Source organism: Colletes latitarsis, chromosome 12 (assembly GCF_051014445.1).
Source record: "Colletes latitarsis isolate SP2378_abdomen chromosome 12, iyColLati1, whole genome shotgun sequence".
Taxonomy (NCBI): domain Eukaryota; kingdom Metazoa; phylum Arthropoda; class Insecta; order Hymenoptera; family Colletidae; genus Colletes; species Colletes latitarsis.
In genome coordinates this window covers 18,285,770-18,310,425 of record NC_135145.1, presented here as the reverse complement: position 1 = coordinate 18,310,425, position 24,656 = coordinate 18,285,770, and the positions used below count along the sequence as shown (strand labels likewise).

The 24,656-nt window shown below is 36.5% G+C and overlaps 3 protein-coding genes across 10 annotated transcripts in view; 1 reads left to right on the top strand and 2 right to left on the bottom strand.

Moving 5' to 3' along the window:
- LOC143348825 (uncharacterized) overlaps nt 1-11,456 on the bottom strand; it is a 58,461-nt gene extending 47,005 nt beyond the window's left edge. For 2 of the 5 annotated variants that reach the window (XR_013080827.1, XR_013080830.1), the window contains exons 1-5: nt 10,881-11,456; nt 10,676-10,759; nt 6,129-10,591; nt 5,721-5,953; nt 2,167-2,976 (exon numbers count right to left, since the gene is read on the bottom strand). Coding sequence is in view for 1 of the 5 variants with exons in the window: in XM_076779481.1 (XP_076635596.1) it covers nt 2,172-2,976; nt 5,721-5,953; nt 6,129-7,223 (2,133 nt within the window). In the remaining 4 variants the exon portion in view is untranslated. Of the gene's footprint in view, nt 1-299; nt 2,977-5,720; nt 5,954-6,128; nt 10,592-10,675; nt 10,760-10,880 lie in introns of those variants that run through there. The other 3 variants (XR_013080829.1, XR_013080828.1, XM_076779481.1) reach the window with 3 other exon arrangements.
- A 100-nt stretch (nt 11,457-11,556) lies between these two features.
- LOC143348834 (uncharacterized) lies at nt 11,557-16,165 on the top strand. Its single transcript, XM_076779494.1, has 7 exons — nt 11,557-11,634; nt 11,873-12,139; nt 12,467-12,953; nt 13,995-14,269; nt 14,331-14,550; nt 14,868-15,136; nt 15,212-16,165. The coding sequence occupies exons 2-7, from the start codon at nt 12,113-12,115 to the stop codon at nt 15,371-15,373; spliced, it is 1,440 nt and encodes a 479-aa protein (XP_076635609.1). The 5' UTR covers nt 11,557-11,634; nt 11,873-12,112; the 3' UTR covers nt 15,374-16,165.
- Nucleotides 16,166-19,211: 3,046 nt separating this feature from the next.
- Nucleotides 19,212-23,457, bottom strand: LOC143348805 (DDB1- and CUL4-associated factor 5). Of its 4 annotated transcripts, none has more exons than XM_076779420.1 (8): nt 23,161-23,457; nt 22,740-23,016; nt 22,367-22,547; nt 22,030-22,293; nt 21,727-21,953; nt 21,313-21,527; nt 20,968-21,238; nt 19,212-20,869 (listed from the first exon to the last, which is right to left on the bottom strand). In XM_076779420.1, exons 2-8 carry the CDS (start codon nt 22,933-22,935, stop codon nt 19,884-19,886), a joined length of 2,340 nt encoding a protein of 779 aa, XP_076635535.1. In that variant the 5' UTR covers nt 22,936-23,016; nt 23,161-23,457; the 3' UTR covers nt 19,212-19,883. The 4 variants fall into 4 exon arrangements, with proteins under 4 accessions (XP_076635535.1, XP_076635536.1, XP_076635533.1 ...); XM_076779421.1 differs by having other exon boundaries at nt 23,243-23,457; XM_076779418.1 differs by having other exon boundaries at nt 23,312-23,448.
- Between the last annotated feature and the right edge of the window lie 1,199 nt (nt 23,458-24,656).

Here is a 24,656-nt window from a genome sequence, read left to right as displayed (position 1 = left end):
TTTAAAGTTGCACTCGAATTTAAGAAATTTGTCTTTACATTATACTAATTTCACGTGTAAGACAAAATGAGGGGTAAAAAGTGGAAAAAAAATTTAAGAAAATAAACGGATATACTAAATCACAAGAACCAATAAAGTTAAAAAACTGTATGTTCAAGATATATACAAATATAAATATATATTATATGAGAATTTATATATATTTATATCTTTATATTTATGGTTTCTTATTCTTAGATGTCTAGTGTGTATCTAGGTATATCTCTAAATCAGTGTTACTTTTGCATAAATATTTTAAAAAAAGATGTATTCTTTCTATTATTGCATGTACACGCCATAATAACGAGCAGAAACAAGAATAGTGTTCGATAAAAGGCAGAGTTGTGCTTATAATTTTCTTCCAGGATACCCTACAAGTACCGATTACTTTATTTTCGTAGATCTTAATTTTTTCTTTCATCATGAAACAAATATTTCTAATAAATCACATTTAAAATTTCACGACCCACAGGGTTGAATATCTTCCAAATTTTAAATACAGTTAAAATGATATGTAAATATAATGTTTCAAATAAATATCAATACGAAAAGTATAATAATTCTACGTAACGATTCCCTATAGCAAATGTTTTATGCTACAGTATTTTTTGCTAAAGATGACAACTCGCTAATAAGATACTTATTTTCTTGGGACAATATACAGTATTGCGAGAGAAATAAAAAATAAAAATACATCAAAGGGGATATTCTAATGTGAACCTTTGAAAAAATCGATTTCCTTTTTTCTTTACATTTTCTTAAAAGATATAACTTGGAAAATATATTTGCAAAATGCCTGAACTCCTAAAATTAACGAAATTATAACTGTTAATTTTTTCTTTATATTTTAGGTTTTCGAAATTAAAAAAAAAATATGAAAAAATTGATAAGCTTAAGCGTTGCCATTTTTTTCTTTTATTCTAGTATCTGCTACAGTCGAATTCATACTAATTAAAAATCTTTCACGTTTTTTCATTTCGAACAAATAAAATGGCGACTACGTTTGAGAGTATGCAGTGCCAAAAATTTAAAAATGTCTCTGAAACATATATAAATATTGTAAATTTGACTGTAAAAGGTATTATAGTTTATTTGCAAAAAATTCCTAGAGTTTTAAAAAACGCATTTCACACTAGAATATCCCCTCAAATAAAATAACGTTCATTCCAGTCTTAATACAACTGTTCGTAACGCGATCGAACCATTTTTAAAAAAATTGGAATTAGTTGTCTCATCATAAAATAATGTAACGACTACACGACGTATAAAAAGATTATTAATTTTCCGTATAAATTAAATTATCGCAATTCCCTGTAATATCACTCGTATCGTATAATAATAATAATTTCATTTATTTCCGTGTAACCGTTCGAATTGAATTTATTAGCGTCGAACGAAGCTTTATTTGCATTCGACCCTATAAAAAATAATAAAATTAAAAATTAATCGAGGTGTTTAATATTATGGTATAGTACGAACTGTTGAAATACACCTAGATTTATGCTTAGAACATTCCTAATGTAACGATATAGCACCTAAAGGTTGTTTGTACTTTAGCAATATTTTGCATGATGTTATTAATATAAACATACATCTATGATACTTGAATGTATTTACATTATGCAGTCATGACTATAAAAAGTAAATGGAAAGCAATCTAATCTCTTATTTTTCTGATCGTCGTTCAATTAGAAAATTAAAACGAACGACCATCGAAATCTTTGCTGTGTATTGCATATTTAATATGCACGGGAGACTTATTTAATAATCGTTACGTGTAACTACTAAATGGCATGGTAAATTCTGGTTAACTTATTTTGCTTTTCCATATGTTACAATATTTACATTCGATTTTAATTGAAAATCGAGACAATGACGTTTGATTACAATACAAATTTCAAATAAACCGTCGTTAACGTTAAAGGCTCTCTATGTATCACATAACCTAAACAGTTTTTTTAATCATTTAGAATTTTTTATCGTTATCATCATCATTATTATTGTTATTATTATAGCTAATACTAAATTTAATGCACGCCTCTCTGGCCAAAGGATAAGCGTTGCAAAAAATTGGTGAGCAGTTTCTTTTTCTTTTTTGTAGTAAATAATTTAAAAAATTCTAATCACCGATTTTATTTTTTACTAACTGCCAGAACAACAGACTCCGACTCCTCGTTATTCGAAGGTAATACAGGCTCGGTCTCTTCGCTACCTTCGGTGCTATCAGCCGCGCTTGCGTTCGCCGGTTCCGCCTTTTTATCACCGCCATTGGATGATTGTAGCTTCTGCATTTGCAATTGATTACGTAATTGAGATATCTCGCGTGCGTTCGAACGTCGATGACGTCGTAACTGTACGTTCTCCGAAACTATACGTCGCGCAAGCTCCAGAACATCTCGCGGTACTTCCAACGCCAATAGTCTTTCTTCTAAATCTATCGCCGTTGTTCCCTCCGAGTCGGAATCACTTTCTAGCAAAGAAGTTCGAAACTCGGCCGAGGGCGGGTCTATGTTTACTGTGGAAGATGTTACCGCGGCGCTGCTCTCTTCTTCCTCGCCCACTTCGTTTTTACTCCTCCGGTGCAATTCCCTTTGATTGCTTCCACGCGTGTACGAGGGGGCCGAGGAATAACCGCCGATACCGGATTCCGAATTTGGGGACGTTTTCTCAACTTTCACACTATCTAACGAGGGTTCCTTTTTCTCGCGGGGGCTTGACAAATGAACATTATAACGTTTATGTTCGTGGTGATGTCGTCGCTGAGGATGAGCGGATGGCGGAAGTACTACAGGCACTGATGGTGCAGGTATAGGTGCTAAGGCTACATTTGGTTGAAAATGTGGTTCGAAATGTTTGCACTCAGAAAGGGGAACCACGCACTCTGGATGTTGCAGTACAGGCGGACCTCGACTAAGGTACGCAGGCACCAACGACGAACTGTTCACAGAAAATTACATATTTATATAGAAAATATGATAAATCTCTTCTAGCGATCCTTAACACTAGGTTGCCGGAGCGAGTCAATTTGACTCATTTACAATTTTAATGTTATATAAAAATTTTAAATAATTTCTTTTACATCGTTTGTTGGTTTTGCATAGAATTATGAAATGTATACAAAAACTAATTCCTACTCCTCCCCACTCCTTCGCTCCAATGATCCATGTGTGCTATACCTATTTTGACGGGCACGAGTCAATTTGACTTACAATTTTATTGTTATACAGGGTGTTTGGTCATCCCTGGGAAAAATTTTAATGGGGGATTCTAGAGACCAAAATAAGACGAAAATCAAGAATACTAATTTATTAATGGAGGCCTCGTTAAAGAGTTATTAACGTTTAAAATTCCGCCTATTCTGAATTTTTTTCTCGAAAATGCGCAGGATTTCGGGGATATGTCTATTCACCAAAAATGATTGTAATTGACCCCTGCAACAGAAAATAACTTTTCCAAAACGATTTCAAATTTTTTTTTTTCGCCTAAAAATTTGAGCACCTACCCCCTGTCGCTTTTTCTTAAAAATTCGTTTTTGATTTTTAGTAATTTTGTTTGACGCTCCACGGAAAAGTTGTTTAGTACTTTTTTGTAGGTACCTATGAGCTCTACTTCAGAAAAAAGTTTCATTGAAATATATTCACTATTGTCGAAGTTATGGCTGTTTGAAAATTGGACTATTTTTATGGGGGTTTCCTCATTTTGCGGTATCAAGGATCAACTTTTCGAATATTTTTGCAATTTTTATATATTCTTCACTAAAATACGCGTTGTTTGCTTTTTTAAACATTGAAATCCTCCAATCCATTCAGAAGTTATGATTTAATTAATTTAAATTAATTATCTTTTCGATAATGAATTTTTTTCTCGAAAGTGGATAGGATTTCGGGGGTATGTGTAATGACCAAAAATGATTGTAATTGCCCCCCGCAACCGAAAATAATTTTTCCAGAACGATTCGAAATATTTTTTTTTCGTCGAAAAATTTAGGCAATTATAATAGATTTTCGGTAAGAAATTTTTTTCTCGAAAGTGCGTAGGATTTCGGGGATATGTGTAATGACTAAAAATGATTGTAATTGACCCCCGTAACCGAAAATAATTTTTCCAGAAGGATTTGAAATTTTTTAATTTCGTCTAAAAATTTCAGTACTTTCTCGATTTTTTTTCTCGAAAGTGCGTAGGATTTCGAGGGTATGTGTAATGACAAACAATGCTTGTAATTGACCCCCGTAACCGAAAATAATTTTTCCAGAACGATTTGAAATTTTTGAATTTAATTGTTAATAACTTTTTAACGAAGCCTCCATCAACAAATTGGTATTCTTGATTTTCGTCTTACTTGGGTCTCTAGAATCTCCCATTAAAATTTTTGCCTGGGGTGGCCAAACACCCTGTATAATATAAAAATTTTAAATAATTTCTTTTACATCATTTGTTGGTTTTGTATAGAATTATGAAATGTATACAAAAATTAATTTCTATTCCTCCCCACTCCTTGCTATACCTATTTTGTCGGGCACGAGACAATTTGACTCGCCGTTTTACACACACGTAACTTATTTCCTGTGCGTACAAAACTTTTTGTAAACACTCTGGTGAGAGAGAGTTTTCATGTTAAAACTACAATGTTGTGAAATTATTTTTTGCAAGTTCAAATAAAAAATAAAAATAAAATAGTTCTATTATTGAACTCGAAGCATCGAAATGTAGAAATTGCAAAAAATAAAAAATTTGTCCCGGAAACTATATCATTTTATAATAATACTAAGTATGGAGTCGATATACTTGACCAAATGGCGCGAAAATATAGTACCAAAGCAGGCTCTCGCAGATGGCCCCTTCACGTATTCTACAATATCTTAGATTTAGCAGCAATCAATGCTTGGGTTTTATACATATAAAGACGTCACTCAAGTAAAAATCTCAAGAAAAGATTTTATTTTACAATCGACTGAAGAACTAAGCGGTAATTACGACCATGAAGCCAAAAGTACTTTCACTCCTCCATCCAATATACAGAATATTGAAAAACGGTTGAATTGCCAAGTTCAAGTATCATGCAGGAGAAATAGAACGGTGTTTGTGCTAAATGTAATAAAAAAATCTGCGGAAAATATATTTTAAAAACAGAATATATATGCAAAAAGTGCTTTGAATAAATTGGTTTATAATAGAATTTTATTTTGTTAAAAAAGCTTCATTTTTTATGTTCGAGTCAAATTTACTCATTTCAGGCAAAGTAGGTATACTGGGTGTTCGGCCACCCTTGGGAAAAATTTTACTGGAGGATTCTAGAGGCCAAAATAAGACGAAAATCAAGAATACCAATTTGTTGATGGAGGCTTCGTTAAAAAGTTATTAACAATTAAATTCAAAACTTTCAAATCGTTCTGGAAAAATTATTTTCGATTGCGGGGACCAATTACAATCATTTTTGGTGAATAGACATACTCTCGAAATTTTATCCACTTTCTAGAAAAAAATTCAGAACGGGCAGAACTTTAAACGTTAACAACTTTTTAACGAAGCCTCAATTAACAAATTGGTATTCTTGATTTTCGTCTTATTTTGGCCTCTAGAATACCCCATTAAAATTTTTCCCAAGGGTGGCCGAACACCCTGTATAACCAACATCCGGCAATCCAGTGTTAAACGACGTATCCATTTGATGCTATACTTACTTATCTTTGTGCTTACAAGTACTAGTAGTATTCCAAGGTCTAAAAGCTGATGCCCCTCTAGTTGCTAATTCAAAGACTGCCCATTGCATTTGCAAATATGGATCGGTCGCATTAGCTACCTGAGATACAGGATGATACATGCCTAAACCGTTTCCATTATACATTCCCGGACAATCGTCTCTCCCAACGTCTCTTCTAATTCGCTTAGACAGTTTCTCCGAGTCGATCCGCAACTGAAAAGAAAGAGTTCTTTATTTCCTTCCGTCTATTCTACTACTTATCTCTTTTAATATAGATTTTTGAAAAATATTACTATTTCCAATTGTATCGTATAAATTGTTTTTATATTTGAAACAGTGTACGTAGAAATAATTTACAGATTATTGGTGATAATTAAAAGTACGATACCTCCGACTTTCGTTTGGAGTTCAGAGTGAGATGTTTCTCTTTTAATTCTCGGAATACAGCAAGCGATTTATTATAATGTTCTTGTTCCCGTGAAAGTAACAAATACGACCGCCAGTTTGCAGAATCAAAGCCCCAATGACAAGTACGGTTTTCAAGAGACCTGTGAGCGTGTCTGACGAACCGTCGAGGTGAGAATTGGCAGCCGCATTCGATACACTCTATACACGCGGAGTCATCAGATTCGAAGAAACTCGTGTCGAAAATGCCTTTACATTTTCCAAAACACTCGTGGTACACTTTAAATTTGACAATAGATTCGTCGTCGTTACCATTCTTGGTAGACACCTTTTTCTCAGTGCTATCTTCATTTTGACCGACGCGAGGAGGTTCGCACGATTCTGTCCTTAATAGCAACGCACTGACAAGTCTTTCGGCATCCGTTTGAGTGATAAGGCCGCAAGAAGGAGCGTTACGTGGCAAAATGCCCGAATGCTTAAGCTCCTCCAACTGGTCTCGAGTGCATCGAGAACAATAGATTTGCAATTCGTCGCATACTTGATTGATCTGCTGAAGAGAAAATTCTTGTAATACCGTATTTAAAATTTGTGGCAAACATAACCTTCGTTCACCTCCTACGACAAAGCAAGATATTCTTTCGCCCTCTAAAACAGTTTCGCATCTTTCTGAACAACTTTGGTCAGGCGCCGTTAGAATAGGTATTTGAAATTCTAATTCTCTCTTTTCGCAAACATTTTTAGAGCGCTCCAATTGAGGATCTTCGTCCGAGTCTTCGAATGGTTGATCCGTTCCACGAACTTTACACGGAACGACAGGCGTTACGGACAGGTTGTCCTTTTCGGTATCCTTCGCAGAGATCAACTCTGACACCGAATCGACGATGCAATTACTCGATCGACTGGAAGGGGAGTAACAAGATGTCTGTTCTTGCAGCAGGTTCTTACAGTCCATACCAAGCAGGGCCGAGCTTGGTCCCTGTAAGCTTTTCACAGCGGACAGCTGATACGTTTTTAATACAGTTTTTAGTTGCGGACTGTACGATTGACTGTTTGCATTGCTGGGCAATAACGTCTCCATTATTCGTAATGTATGTACAATGATTCGAGGGGACCGAGAACTTGATAGTCGTACAAATTGTCTAAGACTGCTCGTGACATATCACGCTCTTCTGTATGATTTTTAACATAGGCGTGATTTACACCTACGATATACGAAACCTATACACGTTCACTTTCCAACACTCGATCTCTTCTATCATTCGTTTAATTGATATTTTCGATTACAGATGAGAAACTAACAACAATACGAAGTGTTCGTTTCGTACGATGCACTTGTTCTATCCTGTGGCCACACTTTTGGCCAGCGAGACGAGCACAGGCTAACCCGTTTCATGCGTTTCTCTCCGTTCGTTCCCCTCGTCGTGATATCACGTTCAACGCAACAATCCGATTATCCATTATCCGCAGTCTATCGTCCATCGTAACGTCGCTTCCATGCACATAATTCGAACTTGGCTAAACAACCGTGTACACAGATATACTAAAAATAAGCGATACCCGCCACTGTAAACGAATCTCGCAGACGAGACGTTACTCTTCCTTTCGATTTTACATTTCCTCGGTTTTATTTGCACGCGAGCATCGCCCGAGCGAAGTTTAAAAACCGAGATTATTCCCAGCCACTTCTTTTTCTATAACTTGCTGGTTTTGTTTGCATATTCTCCCGTCTATTATGTTCATTTGGATCGAACGAATTTCTACGGGCAACGCATATCCATTATTTCGCGTACTTTGTTATCACTGTCGTCGTTGGTATCATCGTTACATTCGATAATATCGTTACTACCGTCGCTGTCGTCGTTATCACGATCGCCACCGCGACCGCCATTCGACCGCCACCGCCATAGCTATTTCTACCACCACTGTCGCTGCTGCCGCCGTCACAATCACCGCTAGCGTCGTCGTCGTCACTGTCACTACACCTACCACCACCGACACTAGTGCCGTAGCTGACGATGACGAAGACAAATAAATATGTACTTGTACTATTTGTTATAATATTGATGAAATTGATCGATGAATATTACAATCATCATTGTCGCCGGTGGATATCGTCGGACAACGGATTTACTTAGTACATCGTAACCAAGTGACGTATCGATCGCACACGCACCAACAAACGAAGAACGGCTCGTAAAGATACGCATATTTTTTTATCATATTGCACAGTGTCGCTTACGAACAATGTAAAGCCGAGTAAATTATGCACGCTCGGTCGTTCATTGCCAATACGTATCCGAGTAACCGAACGCCAGTGCGTGTACTCGTGTTTTTCCTAGCGAGACATTTTGTCGATTGCATATGTCTCTTATTCTCACTTCCTCTACCACCGCCGCCAGTTATCCTTTTTCTGCTACAAATACTCCGCCTTGCTATTATTTTTACACGTTTAACCCACGCTGCAACCGTATGCATATGTAAACACAAGAAGGTAGCACAGGCCCTTAAAGAGACCGTGTATCATTGTGTGTTTTTCTAAACATTTAGAGCGCCGTACTTTTAATTGTATACGAATCATATGCATGTATGCGATCCGTGAAACCGTTTCGCGCGCTCATGCTGCTCGGATGACAATTACCGTAAATTCTATCAGTCTTGGAACTCGTTCACAATTATCACGCCGTCAATCGAACTTCACTATACTCCCTTCTTAACACCGCTTAGTCTACAAAGTTAGCATAACACTTGCCCTCCACCGCACTTCTACGTCTCCTACCTTACCAGCTTTGCCTCTATCTACTGATCTCTATATATTGGATGCGGTACGGGGGTATCTAAGCATAGGAAGCATTTGAAGGCCGCCATCTTTGAGAATAAACAACTAGCGACGCCTGGCCAACGACACATCTACTAAGTTACTAGATTTACGTTTATGCTTTGTTACGATTCTCGTCTTTGCTATAGTATGTGTTATGATTCCCGACTATACGTCTTTGATCTCATTCTAGGTGTGAACATAGCTACTTTAATATACGTAGACATGTTCATGCTGAATTCTGGAGGGAGAATCAAATCTGAGAACGCTTCACATAATTGCGATATTGTTTTATTATAAAATCAATATTCGAACCCATCAAATTATGTGCTCGATGTAAAACAAAAGCGTATTACTTATGTTAGCAACGAAGAAATTTTTTCGATTTCCCTGAATTTGTTGATTTACTGAAAACCCGCGCAACAGCTTATTTCGAATATAGTTCGAAGAGAAGCAAAATTTTTATAAAACATGAAAGGCATGATCTGTATATCATATACAGAATATATGTAAAAAAGAATAGAATTATATGTACTATGAATATAGTATACATATATCTTTTAATATTTACGTAGTTTAACTTACCTATCGAGGCTTGAGAATCTAAATCTATATGTCTAATAAATTTCGAAGAGGAAGCACCAGAATGGAAGTTCAATCGAACAAACGTTGCAAATTAATCATTATATTTTTTAGAAATATTGAAAATATGTACAGAATATATACGTAAATGAAATTTGAAAATTCTCAGAATCTATTTGAAAATAGATGCTGTAATTTGAAGTAGTTGCAACCAAAAATATAGTTCGATAAACTTACGTTTATAAAAAAAGTTGAATTAATTTTTATGTGTAATACACGTTCGTAAATTTTGTTACAGTATTTCGAACCCACCTTTCGTAGCAATGAATATGCAATGTATACATACATGCATGCTAACTGAATTGTAGACTATTTTTCCAGTATCAAGTTGTCTGGTTAACTTGATTCATGCTTTGTCTGTTCCCAGTTGTCCTGCTGCATGCTATAATTTGAATTGACTACGTCAAAAAAACAATGGCTTGAAAAAGTCGTATTATATCCACGTGACCACATACTTTATCTTCACGTTTCCTTTGATACCCCGTACGATTGTTTCATCGATAATGCACATACTAAATCTTTATTGATTTCGATTTCTGCTTCTATTCAAACTTCATATTGCAATATAGTAAACCATGCTCTTTACGTACTGACGTGCAATAAAGCTAATTTAAATATTCTTTGAACATAATTATATGCTTTGGGGAAATATGAGTGTAACGTTAGTGCGATGACACACAAGTCGGATATATGCAGGGCCTTACATACTACATGAATCTTTCCATTTTTCACCAGTTTGGAAAACCCATCAAATGGAGCATTCTTTCTTTTGATAAAGAGGCAGTCTTCTGGAGACGTTTCGCTTTTTGCCCTAGAACTTTGTTAGATTTACGGCAGACGCGTAACCTCCTATTTATAGCATGTATCTTCCTTTCGTTATCCTGAGGCATTTTAACATAGGTACGATCAGTCAATGATCATTTGACTATGTTTGTGAAAGATCTTCGAAGACTTGTGCCAAGACATTTGCAAGATCTGTGTTTGAAAACCTTTGGATTTTAAGATATCAGTTATTAGATGAAGTAATGAAACTGAGAGCGAAATGAAAAACACTGTATGATTTGAATGCGTACCTTTTGCGAAAGTATGGAAAGTATGAACTCCTTCGGATGTAAATGTGACTTCGTACGACTGACGTTACACGATAGCATTTCCATCTATAAATCAAATGTAAAGAATAGTATGTAATGTATACAAATTATTCACCTAGCAATTTTTTTGCATTTTGTGAAGCAGAAACCAACACATATCAGAAGAATTAATCTAAATCACACTCACTATTTCGCCACACTAAACTTTACAATGAAAAATTGCAAAAATAAATGCACAGAAATGCTCGCTACGACGCATCGAAAAAAAAGAAGGGACTCCACTGAGTCGTAAAAGAATGCTGTATGACAGAGGTTATACAACTTTTCAATTTCACCATTGTCGTTTGTCGAAAATTCGAACGGATGGCGATACAAATGCAAGAAGTTTCTCGACTATTCCAATCTGTCCAATAATGTGGTCAGATTTGGCATAATTAAGAGCATCGACGATGATGCTAGTAATAACGAACTTCCTTTAGCGTCTAATAGAGTAGTGGGGAAAGCAGCGCATCCTATCGTCCTTCCACGAGAAGAAGGCACAGTTTACATCCCCACTCTTGCTGCAGTCCACTGATTGGCTGACACCGATCTCCATCACCGTTTTCGACCAATGCCTGTGAGTCAGCGGACTGCAACAGGAGTGGGGATGTAAACATGCTATATCCTTGTGGAAGGACGATATACATCTTACTGCACGGGCCGCACTTCGTGCAACTTCGTGCAATTTCGGGAAAGCGAGAAAGATGGCGAATGTGAGTCGTTCCTTCTCGCTCTTGCAACAATCGAAATCGGTATACAACAATCGGTATACAATTTCGCTCCAAAAAAACTATATTTAGTGTTTGGAAGTAGACGAACACATCATAATGCTTTCCAATACATTACTTACGTTAAGTCTTATATGGTGGAATTAGAAAAAATACAAAGTGATTAAGAAAAAGGTTCAACGATAAATAGAAATTAATGAAAAGCGTAAAAAGTAAAACAAAATTACAAAAGCACTGGGCCTCGTGTTTCGTTTTTGCAAAGATTTTAAAAATTCTCTCACGATGTAATGAGGTGGCAACGCTATGCGTTTCCGGTGTACTTTTAAAAATAAAACGAAGCCTGCTCGGTTCTTTCGTCCGCGTATAAAATAAAGTTCCCAGATTTTCTGCAATTAAGTATATTTAATTACAGGCGAACATCGTTGCGGTGCAAGGTGAGTTTGTACAATGCATCTGCGCAGAATCATGCGCGTATAGTTTGTGCCGCATTGCACAGGTCAAACTGGAAACGTCAGCACTCCAAATAGAAATGTTTCGCGAGAATTGGAAGGGAAGTGACAGCTCGTATTCGTATGCGCAATAGCGTTCGCCACGGTCTAATTTTGTATCGGCGTATAAATTTTATATACGTTTATAGAAACCAGCGACAAAAATGTCATCCGAACCAGTTTTAAATCCTGTGAGTAGTGCCCTTTTTTTTTTTTAAATTACAAAACTATGTAATGTAATGTAACTATGTAATACTGCAAAAGTGATCATCGTTGATCGATGACGAATCCAATATCCGCAATGCAGTTGTAATCGCATCAAAGTGTGATTTATTAATCTTCTTTATTTTCAAACTTATAAATTTACGATATATATCGCATAAAGCTTTTCCGTGTAAAAATTTATTACATGTTATATGTATAAATTTATACGCAGTTTAAGAATAAAACTCCAAATTACTTAGAATATATTGCATTTAGCCTTAATATTATATTAATAAATTTCTTACGTTTAACAGCCAGTGCCGTACGTGGAACTTATTAAAGGTGGCCTGGTGCCTGGAAAAATGGTAAAAGTTCGAGGAAAAATTCCTTCAGATGCTGTACGCTTTGCTGTTAATTATCAATTGGGACCTACGTTGAATCCAAGGGACGACATAGCCATCCATGTGTCGCCACGCTTTTCAGAAGGATTTATCACTAGAAATCACATAGAATCTATGAGTTGGGGCATGGAAGAAAACGAGGGTCCCATGTGGATTCAACCTGGACAAGAATTTGAGATCTTTCTTCTCTGCGATTATACTTGTTACAAGATTGCCATAAACGGCAGACACTTTGCAGAGTTTGCTCATCGGCTGCCGTATCAGAAAGTTACGCACTTGGTTGTCGATGGTGACGTGGAATTAGAATCTGTATCGTACGAGGATGTGCCCGTTGGTCCACCTAGTTCTCCCAGAGCCCCGCCTGTGCCAGATGTACCTGCAGCTAATTTTGGACCACCACGTAATACAATATTTTACACTTTATCTTACTTCCTTTAATAAAATAAATGTAGGATTCATAAATGTCCAAGAAAATATCTCATAAATTACAAGTTACAAAACAGTTCGATGAGAGAAATTTACATGCTGCATAAATTAGTTTTTTTAAAACACATAATTTAGAATATCTTGTTTAAAATTGCTATTGTGCATCGTTTAGAAAATAATCAGCATTTCAAGTATTAAAATAGCAAATTATATTGTATCTTCGAACTAAATTTTAAATGTTAAAGAGCTTAGAAATATTAACAAACAAAATTCTAGTTACTTGTATGATAGATATCGTACAGCAATTCATACTTTATCGTCCTTCCACGAGAAGTCACAGCGTGTTTACATCTCTACTTTTGTTGCTGTCCGCTGATTGGCTGTCACCGATCTTCGTCATCGTTTTCGACCAATCAGCGGACTGCAACAGAAGTGGAGATGTAAACACGCTGTGCCTTCTTCTCGTGGAAGAATGATGCGAATTATATTTTAATTACAAGAACATAAACATGTATTTCGATGAGTTGAAGGTTCAGAATTATGTAATTTGATCAATTTTGTCTTTCACATTGTAAACTACTCTAGTATTTAAGATATCGACTATTTCGTAAACGATGCATAACAACAATTTTTAACAAGATATTCTAATTGCAAATGATTTCTACTAATTAAATATGTAAATAAAATTGTGTGTATCTATCTAAAAAAACTAATTTACGTATCACGTAAATTTCTCTTATCTCGAACCATTTACGAGATATTTGCTTGGATATTTATTGGATTCTGTATCGTTCTTTCACGAGAAGAAGACACAGTTTACATCCCCACTCTTGCTGCTGTCCGTTGATTGGCTGTCACCGATCTTCGTCATCGTTTTCGACCAATCAGCGGACTGCAACAGAAGTGGGGATGTAAACTGTGCCTTCTTCTCGTGGAAGAATGGTACATTGTTTTACTCCTTAACGATGAATTTTATAAATAGTATAAATATGTTATATTAATTATCTGATTTTAGCACCTGGTGGATTATATCCGACGATAGGTTCGCAAGGTGGGTACGGTCCACCTCCCCCAACCGGCTATGGTCCTCCGCCTAATACGTTCGATAGACCTCCTTATATTCCCCCAAATATGCCTGGATATCAACCTGGATACCAACCTGGTTACCAACCTGGATATGAAAAACCACAAGAAGAGAATGTGTTCGGTGCCTGTTTGGATAAAGTGGGTTTAGCATTGGGAGGATTGGTTGCTGCGGGAGGCATAGCCAGTGCTGCTCACGCATTGCAGGTATATTCGATGACAATGTCGTAACTTCTGAAAACTACAAACATGTTTCTGCGATTCACAGAAGAAAAAGGAGGAAGATCCGGAAAAAGACCACGAGAAATCGGACGCTTCCAAGTCGAAAACAGAATCCGAGGGAGGTTTGGGGAACCTTGGATCTCTCGGTGCAGCTTTAGCGAGCAGCTTAATGACTAATGCTTTACAAAGTAATTCGCACGCGCAGCAAGGGTATCCTCAAGAATCAGGCGGCGGCGGTGTATTAGGCTCTATTCTCGGGGCATTAGGTATTACATTACTTGTAACTTAGTTTGAGACAGCAATTTTTAACCAGTGTACTGCAAGAAGTAGTTTCTTAAATATTTTTTTAAGCATTATTTCTTTAGTCGAGATATTATAAGTGAAAAAGAAGTGGTTAATTCGTATTATTTTTATTTTTAATGGACCGAGAATATACTCGTTAGTGATAGATAACAAAATATTTTTCAATGATTAATGTAGCCTTGAAAGAAAAGAGGTTGAAAATTACTGACGTAGACTAACGAACAGTAGTTTGAATTATCTTAACTATATTTTATGATTATATTCTTATGTATTACGTAAGGTGGCAATAGTGGACAACCTCAGCGCCCACAAAACCAGCCAGCGTCTGATCCACTATCAGGGACTTTAGGGTCCATTATAGGTGGTGTTTTCGGAGGTGGTGGAAACCAACAGTCTGGATATCAAGCTCCAGGAAATTATCAACCATCCGGTGGTTACTCTAATCAGCAATCGAATTCGGGTCCAGATCTTTTGTCCGGAATAGGTTCTGCGATTGGTCAGTCTCTGTTCAACTCTGCTATAGAAGGTCTAAGCAAACACGGAAAAGATGTGAGTAAAAGGAGGTAGTTCTAAATTGGCAAATTTACGAATTTCACGTTTTACCTAATGTTTCTCTCTGTGCAGAAGAATCACGGAGAAAATCGTACAACGCCTCCGCCGACTTATACGCCAAGTAGTCCGCCATTTACGCAATCTACTCCACCCGCTCCACCTGCTGATAGTCCTGCTTCAGGACATAAATTAACAGCGGATGAAATTTCGAAGGGTTTAGGTTTGGACGATTAATATAAATTGAAATAAAAGCCTATATAAATAGAACAAGTTTTATGCTCTTAAATCGTCGTATAATTTACGATACACTGTGCTATGTTGAATGTGAACAGTTAAAGTATTACGAATGCACAGTTTTATTGATTCTAAAAACGTTCAACGTTAATGGCAGCTTGTTTAATTTTGAGCATAGAACGTTTTGACGAATAATGTATAGAAACATAGTGTAAGCTGCCCGAATCTCATATTGAACAAATCACGGATTGATATTAATTGATATTTTGTATATAAATTATTTATTTAAGAGAATTCCGGTTTAAATATGCTTTTACAGAGTATTACATATCTTAAAGGGGTATTCTAGTGTGCACCTTTGAGAAAATATTTTTTTTGCATTTTTTTAAAGAATTTTGAAAAATATATTTGCTATTGTTATAGGGATACAAAACTTTGAAAGTGTTTTTCTCGAAACTATGTTTACCAGAACGGTATCCATGAATTATCGACTTTTTTCTTTTCTTTTGCTACCGACTATAGCCAAACCTTTTTTAAAAGCGACTATGAGACTATGAAGTGCCACCAATTTTAATTTGTTTTTCGTTCAAATAATTTCCCTCACGCTAGAAGGCCCTCTTAGGCAAGAATTAGAAATGTAACAGAGTAAAATATTTGTTGTACAACCTTTCCAATCTTTACAGTTGGATGTTCAAATTAGGTTGATGTTTTGTAAGATTTATTATATTTTTATAAATGTATCGATGGCCTTACAAGAACATATATATGCTTATACATGCTTATTGAACAGAACACTTTGTAATTTATTCTTTTTATCCCATTTTCAGAGCTTTTAAATATCCTTTATACCTTTTCTCAAAACTCATTTTGGAATGAAAGAAGAAGAGTAAGTCAACTCACAACAGAAATTAGCTAAGAGTAATTAAGTTTCACATGTTAAAATATAATTTTCCATATTTTAATTTGTATTTTCATTTGCCTTCTTATTCACATTCTTATGTAATAATATTTAATTAATAATCTCATTAATATTGAGGATGAGTATTTTTTGTTTAGAAAATTAGCTTCTTTCCTACTATGTAGGGATCTGGACATTACGATTCGGCCCTGGTTTGATCACGTGTCGCGCGTGCGCAGTTGTTTATATTTCCCGGTAGTTGTTGAATCGAGTTAAAATGTACCGTGCTTCCACGAGAAGAAGGCACAGCGTGTTGACATCCCCACTCCTATTCCAGTCCGCTGATTGGTCGAGAACGGCGACGAAGATCGGTGACAGCCAATCAGCGGACTGCAGCAAGAGTGGGGATGTAAACACGCTGTGCCTTCTTCTCATGGAAGGATGATACATAAAAACATCCCAAACTAACCATAACTTAGATGATTCTAGATACACACACATCGTGTGATGTATGATAGTAGGTTTTTGAAAATTTTCCCGCTAACACAAACCATGAAATCTAACTAGAAAAAACACCATGCAACATAAATATATACAGATACTAATTCAACATTCTAAATGCAGGTTATAGGGAGAAATCCAAGGAACTGCATACACCAAGTGAGAAAAATACAAAACGAAGTTGAATCGGATTATAGAGCCCATCGTGTAGAGAAAAGTCTAACCTATTCCAAATTTATATTCACGACGCGATATTTTTATTCAGATTTATCTTAGAATTGTGTTCAACCTAACCTTAAATAACTTGCTAACTTCAATCTGCTCTGGGAGCACCGACCAACAGTAACGAATCTTTCTTTACATTAAGTGCAACAGAAAATCTAAAGTAACTTCCAGGAATATCAAACGTTTTAGCATTATCAACATCTAAGTTATATGTGCTATACTTGAAAATTGCAAGCTTAAAACCGAAGTATCGCGTATTAAATTTTATTGACGTACATTAAAGTCAATGTTAGTAAAATTACGAGAATACTAGATATAGACTTTCTAAAACTTTACAAGAACTAAAGTTTCGTATCGACAAAAAGTTCTATGCATCGTCCCTCCACGAGAGGAAGGCACAGCGTGTTTGCAAATCGTACCCACTTTCGAGAAAAAAATTCGAGAAGGGGTAAAATTTTTCGCGAAAAAAAAATTTCAAATGGTTTTGGAAAAATTATTTTCGGTTGCAGGGGTCAAGAACAATCATTTTTGGTAAATAGACATACCCCCGAAATCTTGCGCATTTTCGAGAAAAAAATTCAATACGATCTGAACTTAAAACGTTAATAACTTTTTAACAAAGCCTCCATCAATAAATTAGTATTCTTGATTTTCGTCTTATTTTGACCTCCAGAATCTCCCATTAAAATTTTTCCCAAGGATAGCCGAACACTCTGTATGTAAATACATATGTATGTATCTAAAAAATCACATTATGTAGAAATCGGTAAATTGTTTACAATGTTCACGATAAAACTTTAAATAACGATCAAGTCAATAAAGTAATACGTATATTTATTTCCTTTATTTGTAATAAGTTAATAAAGAAGTATAAATGCAGGATTAAACAATGCGATATTGTTCGTTTGTCTTCGCGGCAGAACATACAAATATCAATTTATTGTTTCCACAACTAAACATACATACATACTTACATATACATGTGCGTGTCCACACAAACAGGTGGGGGGTGGGGGGTAAATAAATGAAACCATTTCGATTATTCCACAAGTAAGGATTTTTGTTACAAATGTTTCGGATAAAAGTTGAATAATTACATTGACAAGTTCTTCCTACCTTACCGATTTCAATGATTTTCAAATATGCGTAGAACTCAACGTACCGACACGCTTTTCTTATAACCCCTGCTCAGCTTTAGTTTCTAAGATCTTTAAAAAATTCTGTCAGTACTTCTCCATACGTTGAACTGTGACTACGCACAACTGCTATTTATTTATTGTTTTTATAAACGCATCAGCGATTTACAATCGACTTGGCTTTAGAAATATTTTGAAAATTCCATGTCGCGAAGAAAGCTAGCCCAACCTTAACCTAATTCGTAAGAACCAATACTGTTTTGGTAATATAAAATGATACAGTTTGACTATTCTTTTCGACACCGTTTGGTTGACACGTTAAAAAAAATATGATCCCATCCACCTGTCTATACACCCAATATGCCCTTTTATTCCATCCATTATACAAAGTTGGTTATCGTCAAATTTATTATACTTATACTGAAAGTTGGTTCGGTATAATTACTGGAATATTAGCCAATATATTTTGCACGTATCTCGAAAATTAATGCTGAGCAGGTTTATATCTATAAAAAGAAACTTGAGTCCTACAATACATTTAAAAATGATCAAAATCGGTGAGGTGCACGTTTTATCCGAAATATTTGCCGCTAAAATTATTTACGGCGTAATCGATGTGATATCAGTTACCATTTTTCCACGAGAAGAAGGCACAGCGTGTTTACATCCCCACTTCTGTTACTGTCCGCTGACTCACACGTATCGTCCTTTCACGAGAAGAAAGCACAGCGTGTTTATATCCCCACTCCTGTTGCAGTCCGCTGATTGGTCGAAAACGATGACGAAGATTGGTGACAGCCAATCAGCGAACTGCAGCAGGAGTGGGGATGTAAACACGCTGTACCTTCTTCTCGTGGACGGACGATATTGGTCGAAAACGGTAACGAAGATCGACGACAGCCAATCAGCGGACAGCAGCAAGAGTGGGGATGTAAACACGCTGTGGCTTCTTCTCGTGGAAGAACGATACGTGTTTCACCCTGATTATGTGACATCATGTATCTTGATATACAATATGTATACATATACATACACATACGTATATATACATATATACATACATATATACACATAAGTACACGTATCAATTTATTGTTTTATTATTTTCCATCACGCTTACAAATCATGTCAACAATACACATTAGCTGGGTTGCTTTATTATAGCTAATGATACGTTAATTTACCTATATATCTCTCGGCGTTGTTTTGCTGTAGTTTTCGATTACATATTACTTTAATGGTCATATCCAAACACGTTTACCTCGTAATAATAAACGGGATTTCTAAATAATTACTATGACGGCCATTAATTTTCAAAGATGCGAAACCACTAAATTCGTTTTATTTTTCGTAACGACGAAAAAGAAGAAAATACTCGATTTGTGATTAGTTCACGGATAAAGATCGCTACATACGGTGAAAGTACATGTATTATTAATGCTTTAAAGTATTATTACTCTGGAACAGTCTTGTATCATTAAGAGATTCCCATAAAATATTTATAGAAGGTGTCTTGCATCGTAAGTGATTCCAATAAAAAGTACTTCGTAAAGATCCTCATGAACGATAAAGACGCCGAAAAAATGAAAATGACAGAAAAAAAAAATAATAATAAAATTCTCGAAGAAGATAGAAAAACCATATTCGCGTGTGATCGAACTCAGTGTTATAAAAATATACTTCAAGGAATCGCATATTCATTATGTACAATGGGAAATGGATTAAAAGGTTCTGAAGGTTACATAGAAGTTTAATCGGAAGAATCGGTTGTAGTTGAGATGGTTTGTGATAAAGGCGTAGATCGGTTACGATAACTTCTTCTCGCGACATCCACTTTTTTTCTAAAACACTCTAAATTTTTCAGTTTCTGCTCGTGGTCCGAACTCTCCGCGTTGTTTCGCTCCTTCTGCGTTTCCTCGCCGTTCTTCTCGACCGTGGACACTTCTGATGTAATACCACTGTCCGGGGTCGAAGGAACTTTGCATGATTTGTTCGCGGGCGTCGACGGACCATCGTCTTGGACCTTCGTCGCAGAGACGCCGTTCAAATAAATCTTCCAATCCTGTTTCTCGTCATCCGTGTCGTAATTAATTTGCGGCCCCTTACGTTTCATTTTACTAGTATCACTTTTGGTATTACTTTTACATTTACCGTGTTTCTTTCTGTACACTACCGTGGAAGTATCAGAATCAGTTTTCGAACATTTCCGCTTGACAGAGCTCTCGTTATCTTCCGAACTGCTACTACTGTAACTTGAATGTTTCGTGTCGCTCTCGATCGCATTCGTAACGTATCGTGATCTTCTAGAGATTACACCGGAACTGGTACTAGGTTGCGTTGTATCGATGGGTTGTTCGTCGCTGTTAGAATCGCTATTAATTTGCAACAGGGTACACTTTCTCCTAGCTTTGCTTCTTCTACCAGAAATTTTACCGTGTTTTCTCTTTATACCTTTTAATTTTGATTTAGATCTGCATTTGATTTGCGTGTTCTCCCCGTCGCTGGCAGAGCCCGAAGCGGATGGGCCAGCTGCTGTGGTAGAAGCATTGTTCAACGGCGTGCCACAGTCCATAGCCGCGAGACGCATTAATTTTTCTCTGCGATTTGCTATGAGTCGCGATATACGGTTCCGATATTCCGAAGACATTTCGGGGGCTACTCTGTCTCTAGAGGATCTACGAGATGTTACCAGTCCTAAAATGCATAGCATTAATCGACGATTGGATGCAGTCGAATCTATAAAAAACATATTATACAATTATACAAGCATATATGATAACTCTGCGTTGGCTCGATACAATGAAATACGAGATTTCCACATAAAACGGATGTACCATCGGAGTCTGTTGTACTATAAGTGAGTCCAGTCGTGGAATTATTTTCAGAATCGCTGGTCGTCTCGGGCGCTGATGTCGTGTGCTCGTAACTCCAGTCCCCTATTTCACGTTGCACCAAAGAATCGAAGAACGCCATCATTCTTGGATCTTCTCCGGTCGATTGATGACTATAATCGTGTGTTATGAATTGACCACTGCGTAACACCAATCCAATGTACTCGTTGTGTGTAAATATTTTGCGTTGTCTTTCTCTGGATCCAACGTCTTTCTGCGAATGGAAACGGAAAACGAAAAATAATACGAGTTATTATAAAGTAATACGATTATTTATTTGCATACAACCTTTAATCCACCTAAACAGCCGTGTCCAAGAGAGAATGGACTCCAAATCTTAATAATTTTTTCAACCCCGGACGAAGCAAAAATGCAACTAGCTTGATTGTATCGTACTTGGTTAACGATGGATCTGTGGCCACGCAAAACCATATGCGCAGAATCTACCCATTTTACACTCTCAGAAGGAATTTTCCACATGTACAAATTAAAATCATCTGAACCTTAAAGTAGTATATTAAATTATTTGTAGAAGCACCGAGAGTGAGTTCAGTTAGCTTATGTATTATAAATAAAGTAACGAATGTGTTAAAAAGTTCAAAACAATTATTAATTGGTAAAAAACCTTGATTTGCAAACAGGTGAATACGATCTGCGAAAGGATTAATTCAAAACCTGCATTGTGTCGATATTACTGCTTACCAGACAGAACGTATTCGTCATTATCTCCAGCAAAACAACACGACTTCATTGTGCAACTATTATAATACCCAGGATGATCGAATTGGCATAAATGTGTAGTAGAATCTACTGCGTACAGTACAGGCGGTAGTCTTCTTCTCAAAGCTAATAATCTATTGCCTGCCGCATTAAATCTAACATTCATACAATTCTGTGCAGAGCTTTCGTTCCCATAACGCAACACAGGCCTACACGTTCAGAAAACGGACACAGGTTTTATTTCCTCTACGCAATGTAACAAATTGTTTTACGTTAATTACTTACTCTAAGGGTTTCCGCACGTCCCACATGCTGACGCCTTTGGCATTGGTGGTAGCGAGCATCTTGGGCTCCATAGGATTGAACATAACGGAGTGAAAAACATGTTTGTCTTGCGCCAAGCAGAAAGTTTCCATGGCGCTGGAGCCCCGTATATCATAAATTAAGACTCTTCCGTCGCAAGCGCTTGCGAATACATTATCGTTATGGGGATGAACCGATAAGCCGTAAACAGGCTTACCGTGCAAGAAAAAATTTACAACATCGCCCCTGTACGGTACATAGAAACGTTATTGAATTGTAAACGATCGCAAATGTTCTGGAGGTTTGAAATTATTCGTACGTTCGTAAGTCGTGGACAATAACTTGACCGTCATTTCCGGCAGAAAATATTTTTGTTTTACTGTTGTCGTAAGCAAGACAAAATATGTTGCTAATGTGTTGAGCCTTCATCACCATGGGCCTACCTACATCTTGTATCGCCTGTTCAACTTTCCACAATAAAACTCTCTTATCGTCGCCGCCTGTTGAATTAACAAATCATGTAATCTCATGGTAAATATATTTTCGTTACGACGATTAACCCAGCATTAAACGAACAAATATACCAATAAACTATCGTTTGCCGTGTTTCTTAGAAAAGTTAATTTTTGAAAAATCGACGGTCACATTTCCATAGAAATAAAAATAAATTCAATGTATTTTCAATTTCTTACCGGAGACGAGAAGATCTCCCTGATTCGAAAATTCAATTGCATTAACGCATCCATAATGAGATAACAGATCCTTTCTAAATAGGTTTTCGGAAGTATCGAATCTAGCGTTAACGAGACGTTTGCAGTGATCGACTTTGTTGTCAATCTGTCGTGTGATAAGGTACGAAAGCGGATTACAAACGGAAGGACGAGCCATTTCTCCTTTATGGATACCGATATGTACACGAGAACGGATAAAACCGTCGTCTTCACCTTTCGTCCCTTTCTTCCATGTATCCTGTAACTAATGACTGTATTCTCCTGTTCGTTAAGTGCTAATCGAAAATTCTAAAGCTATCCTCCGCGAATTTCTAATCAGGGACTCGAGAAGCCGGAAAATTTTTGGTACGATCAATCAATCTGTACTATTAAAAGGCGCAACTGTTATAAATTTCGTCCTGGTCAATCTTATATTTATTCTATGACAGACGTGTCGCGAGTGTAATCTCACGACTCACACAAACATGGGTCGCACGAGGCACGTATCACGCACGGAACGCAGCAAAATGCGTAGGTACCGTGAACAGTGTTACCAAATCGTGCACCGGGGGCATCGAGAACTCCTCATTCCACTTTCTCACACTATGCCTTAATCACGTGTACGTGAGATCGTAGAGTTTCGGAGAGTCGAAAAAGATAGGCTGACACTCGCCCTCTTCGTCGATTCTCCGAAGCTGCCCGAAGTGAGCGCGGATGCACTTCGGATATCTTCGGCGAGTCGAGAGAGAAAGGTTCACAGCTTTCTTCATCGGTTTACCGAAAATATCCGAAGTGAGAGCGTGGCATTTCGGGCAATTTCGGGAAATGTATTATTTATATAAAGCAAAATTTAAAGATCGATGAAAAACAGCTGTAGTCATTTCGAACAGTCCCCGAGTATCTTTCATTTTTCCCTTGAAACGTTAAGGAAAATAGAACAAGCGTTTGTTTCTCACATGACGATTTAACAGGAAGAAAAAGCAACATTGTCGCTTCGACATACGACATCGGATCGTATTACACTATTCGAAATCGAGCTCGATCCTCTGTGCGTTTTTGTCTTCCACTTTCTTTCTTTTTCTACGCTCACCCAAATGGCAAAGCATAAAAGACATTGTTCCCTTTCGCTAAATGTGCCTCTTCGATCCCGAGAAACGTGTATATTTAACGCAAGAAGACTGTAATAGGTATACAGGGTGTTCGGCTACTCCTGGGAAAAATTTTAATGGGGGATTCTAGAGGCCAAAATAAGACGAAAATCAAGAATACCAATTTGTTGATGGGGGCTTCGTTAAAAAGTTATTAATGTTTAAAGTTTCGCCCGTTCTGAATTTTTTTCTCGAAAATGCGCAAGATTTCAGGGGTATGTTTATTCACCAAAAATGATTGTAATTGATCCCCGCAACCGAAAATAATTTTTCCAGAACGATTTGAAATTTTTTTTTTCGTTGAAAAATTTAGGCACTTAATTAGATTTTCGGTTAGGAATTTTTTTTCTCGAAAATGCGTAGGATTTCGGGAGCATGTGTAATGACCAAAAATGATTGTAATTGACCCCTGCAATCGAAAATAATTTTTTTAGAATGATTTGAAAAATTTTTTTTTCGTTGAAAAATTTCAGCAGTTATCGAATATTATTTCGGTCATTTACATTCCTCGAAAGCAGACCTGGACGCTTTTTGAAAGTTTGCTGACTTTACCAAAGTATTTAAATTTTTTAAAAATGAAAAAATGAAATAATCATTTTTAATAATATTCCAGTCTTTTATTTTCGGTAATGTTATTTCGAAATAATCAGGTATAGAGAGTCTCAACTTCTCAACAGTTTCAACTTCTATTTTTTTTTCATTTGGTTAATTTTAACGAATCAGCGTTTCTCGAAATTGCTAAACAAAGAGA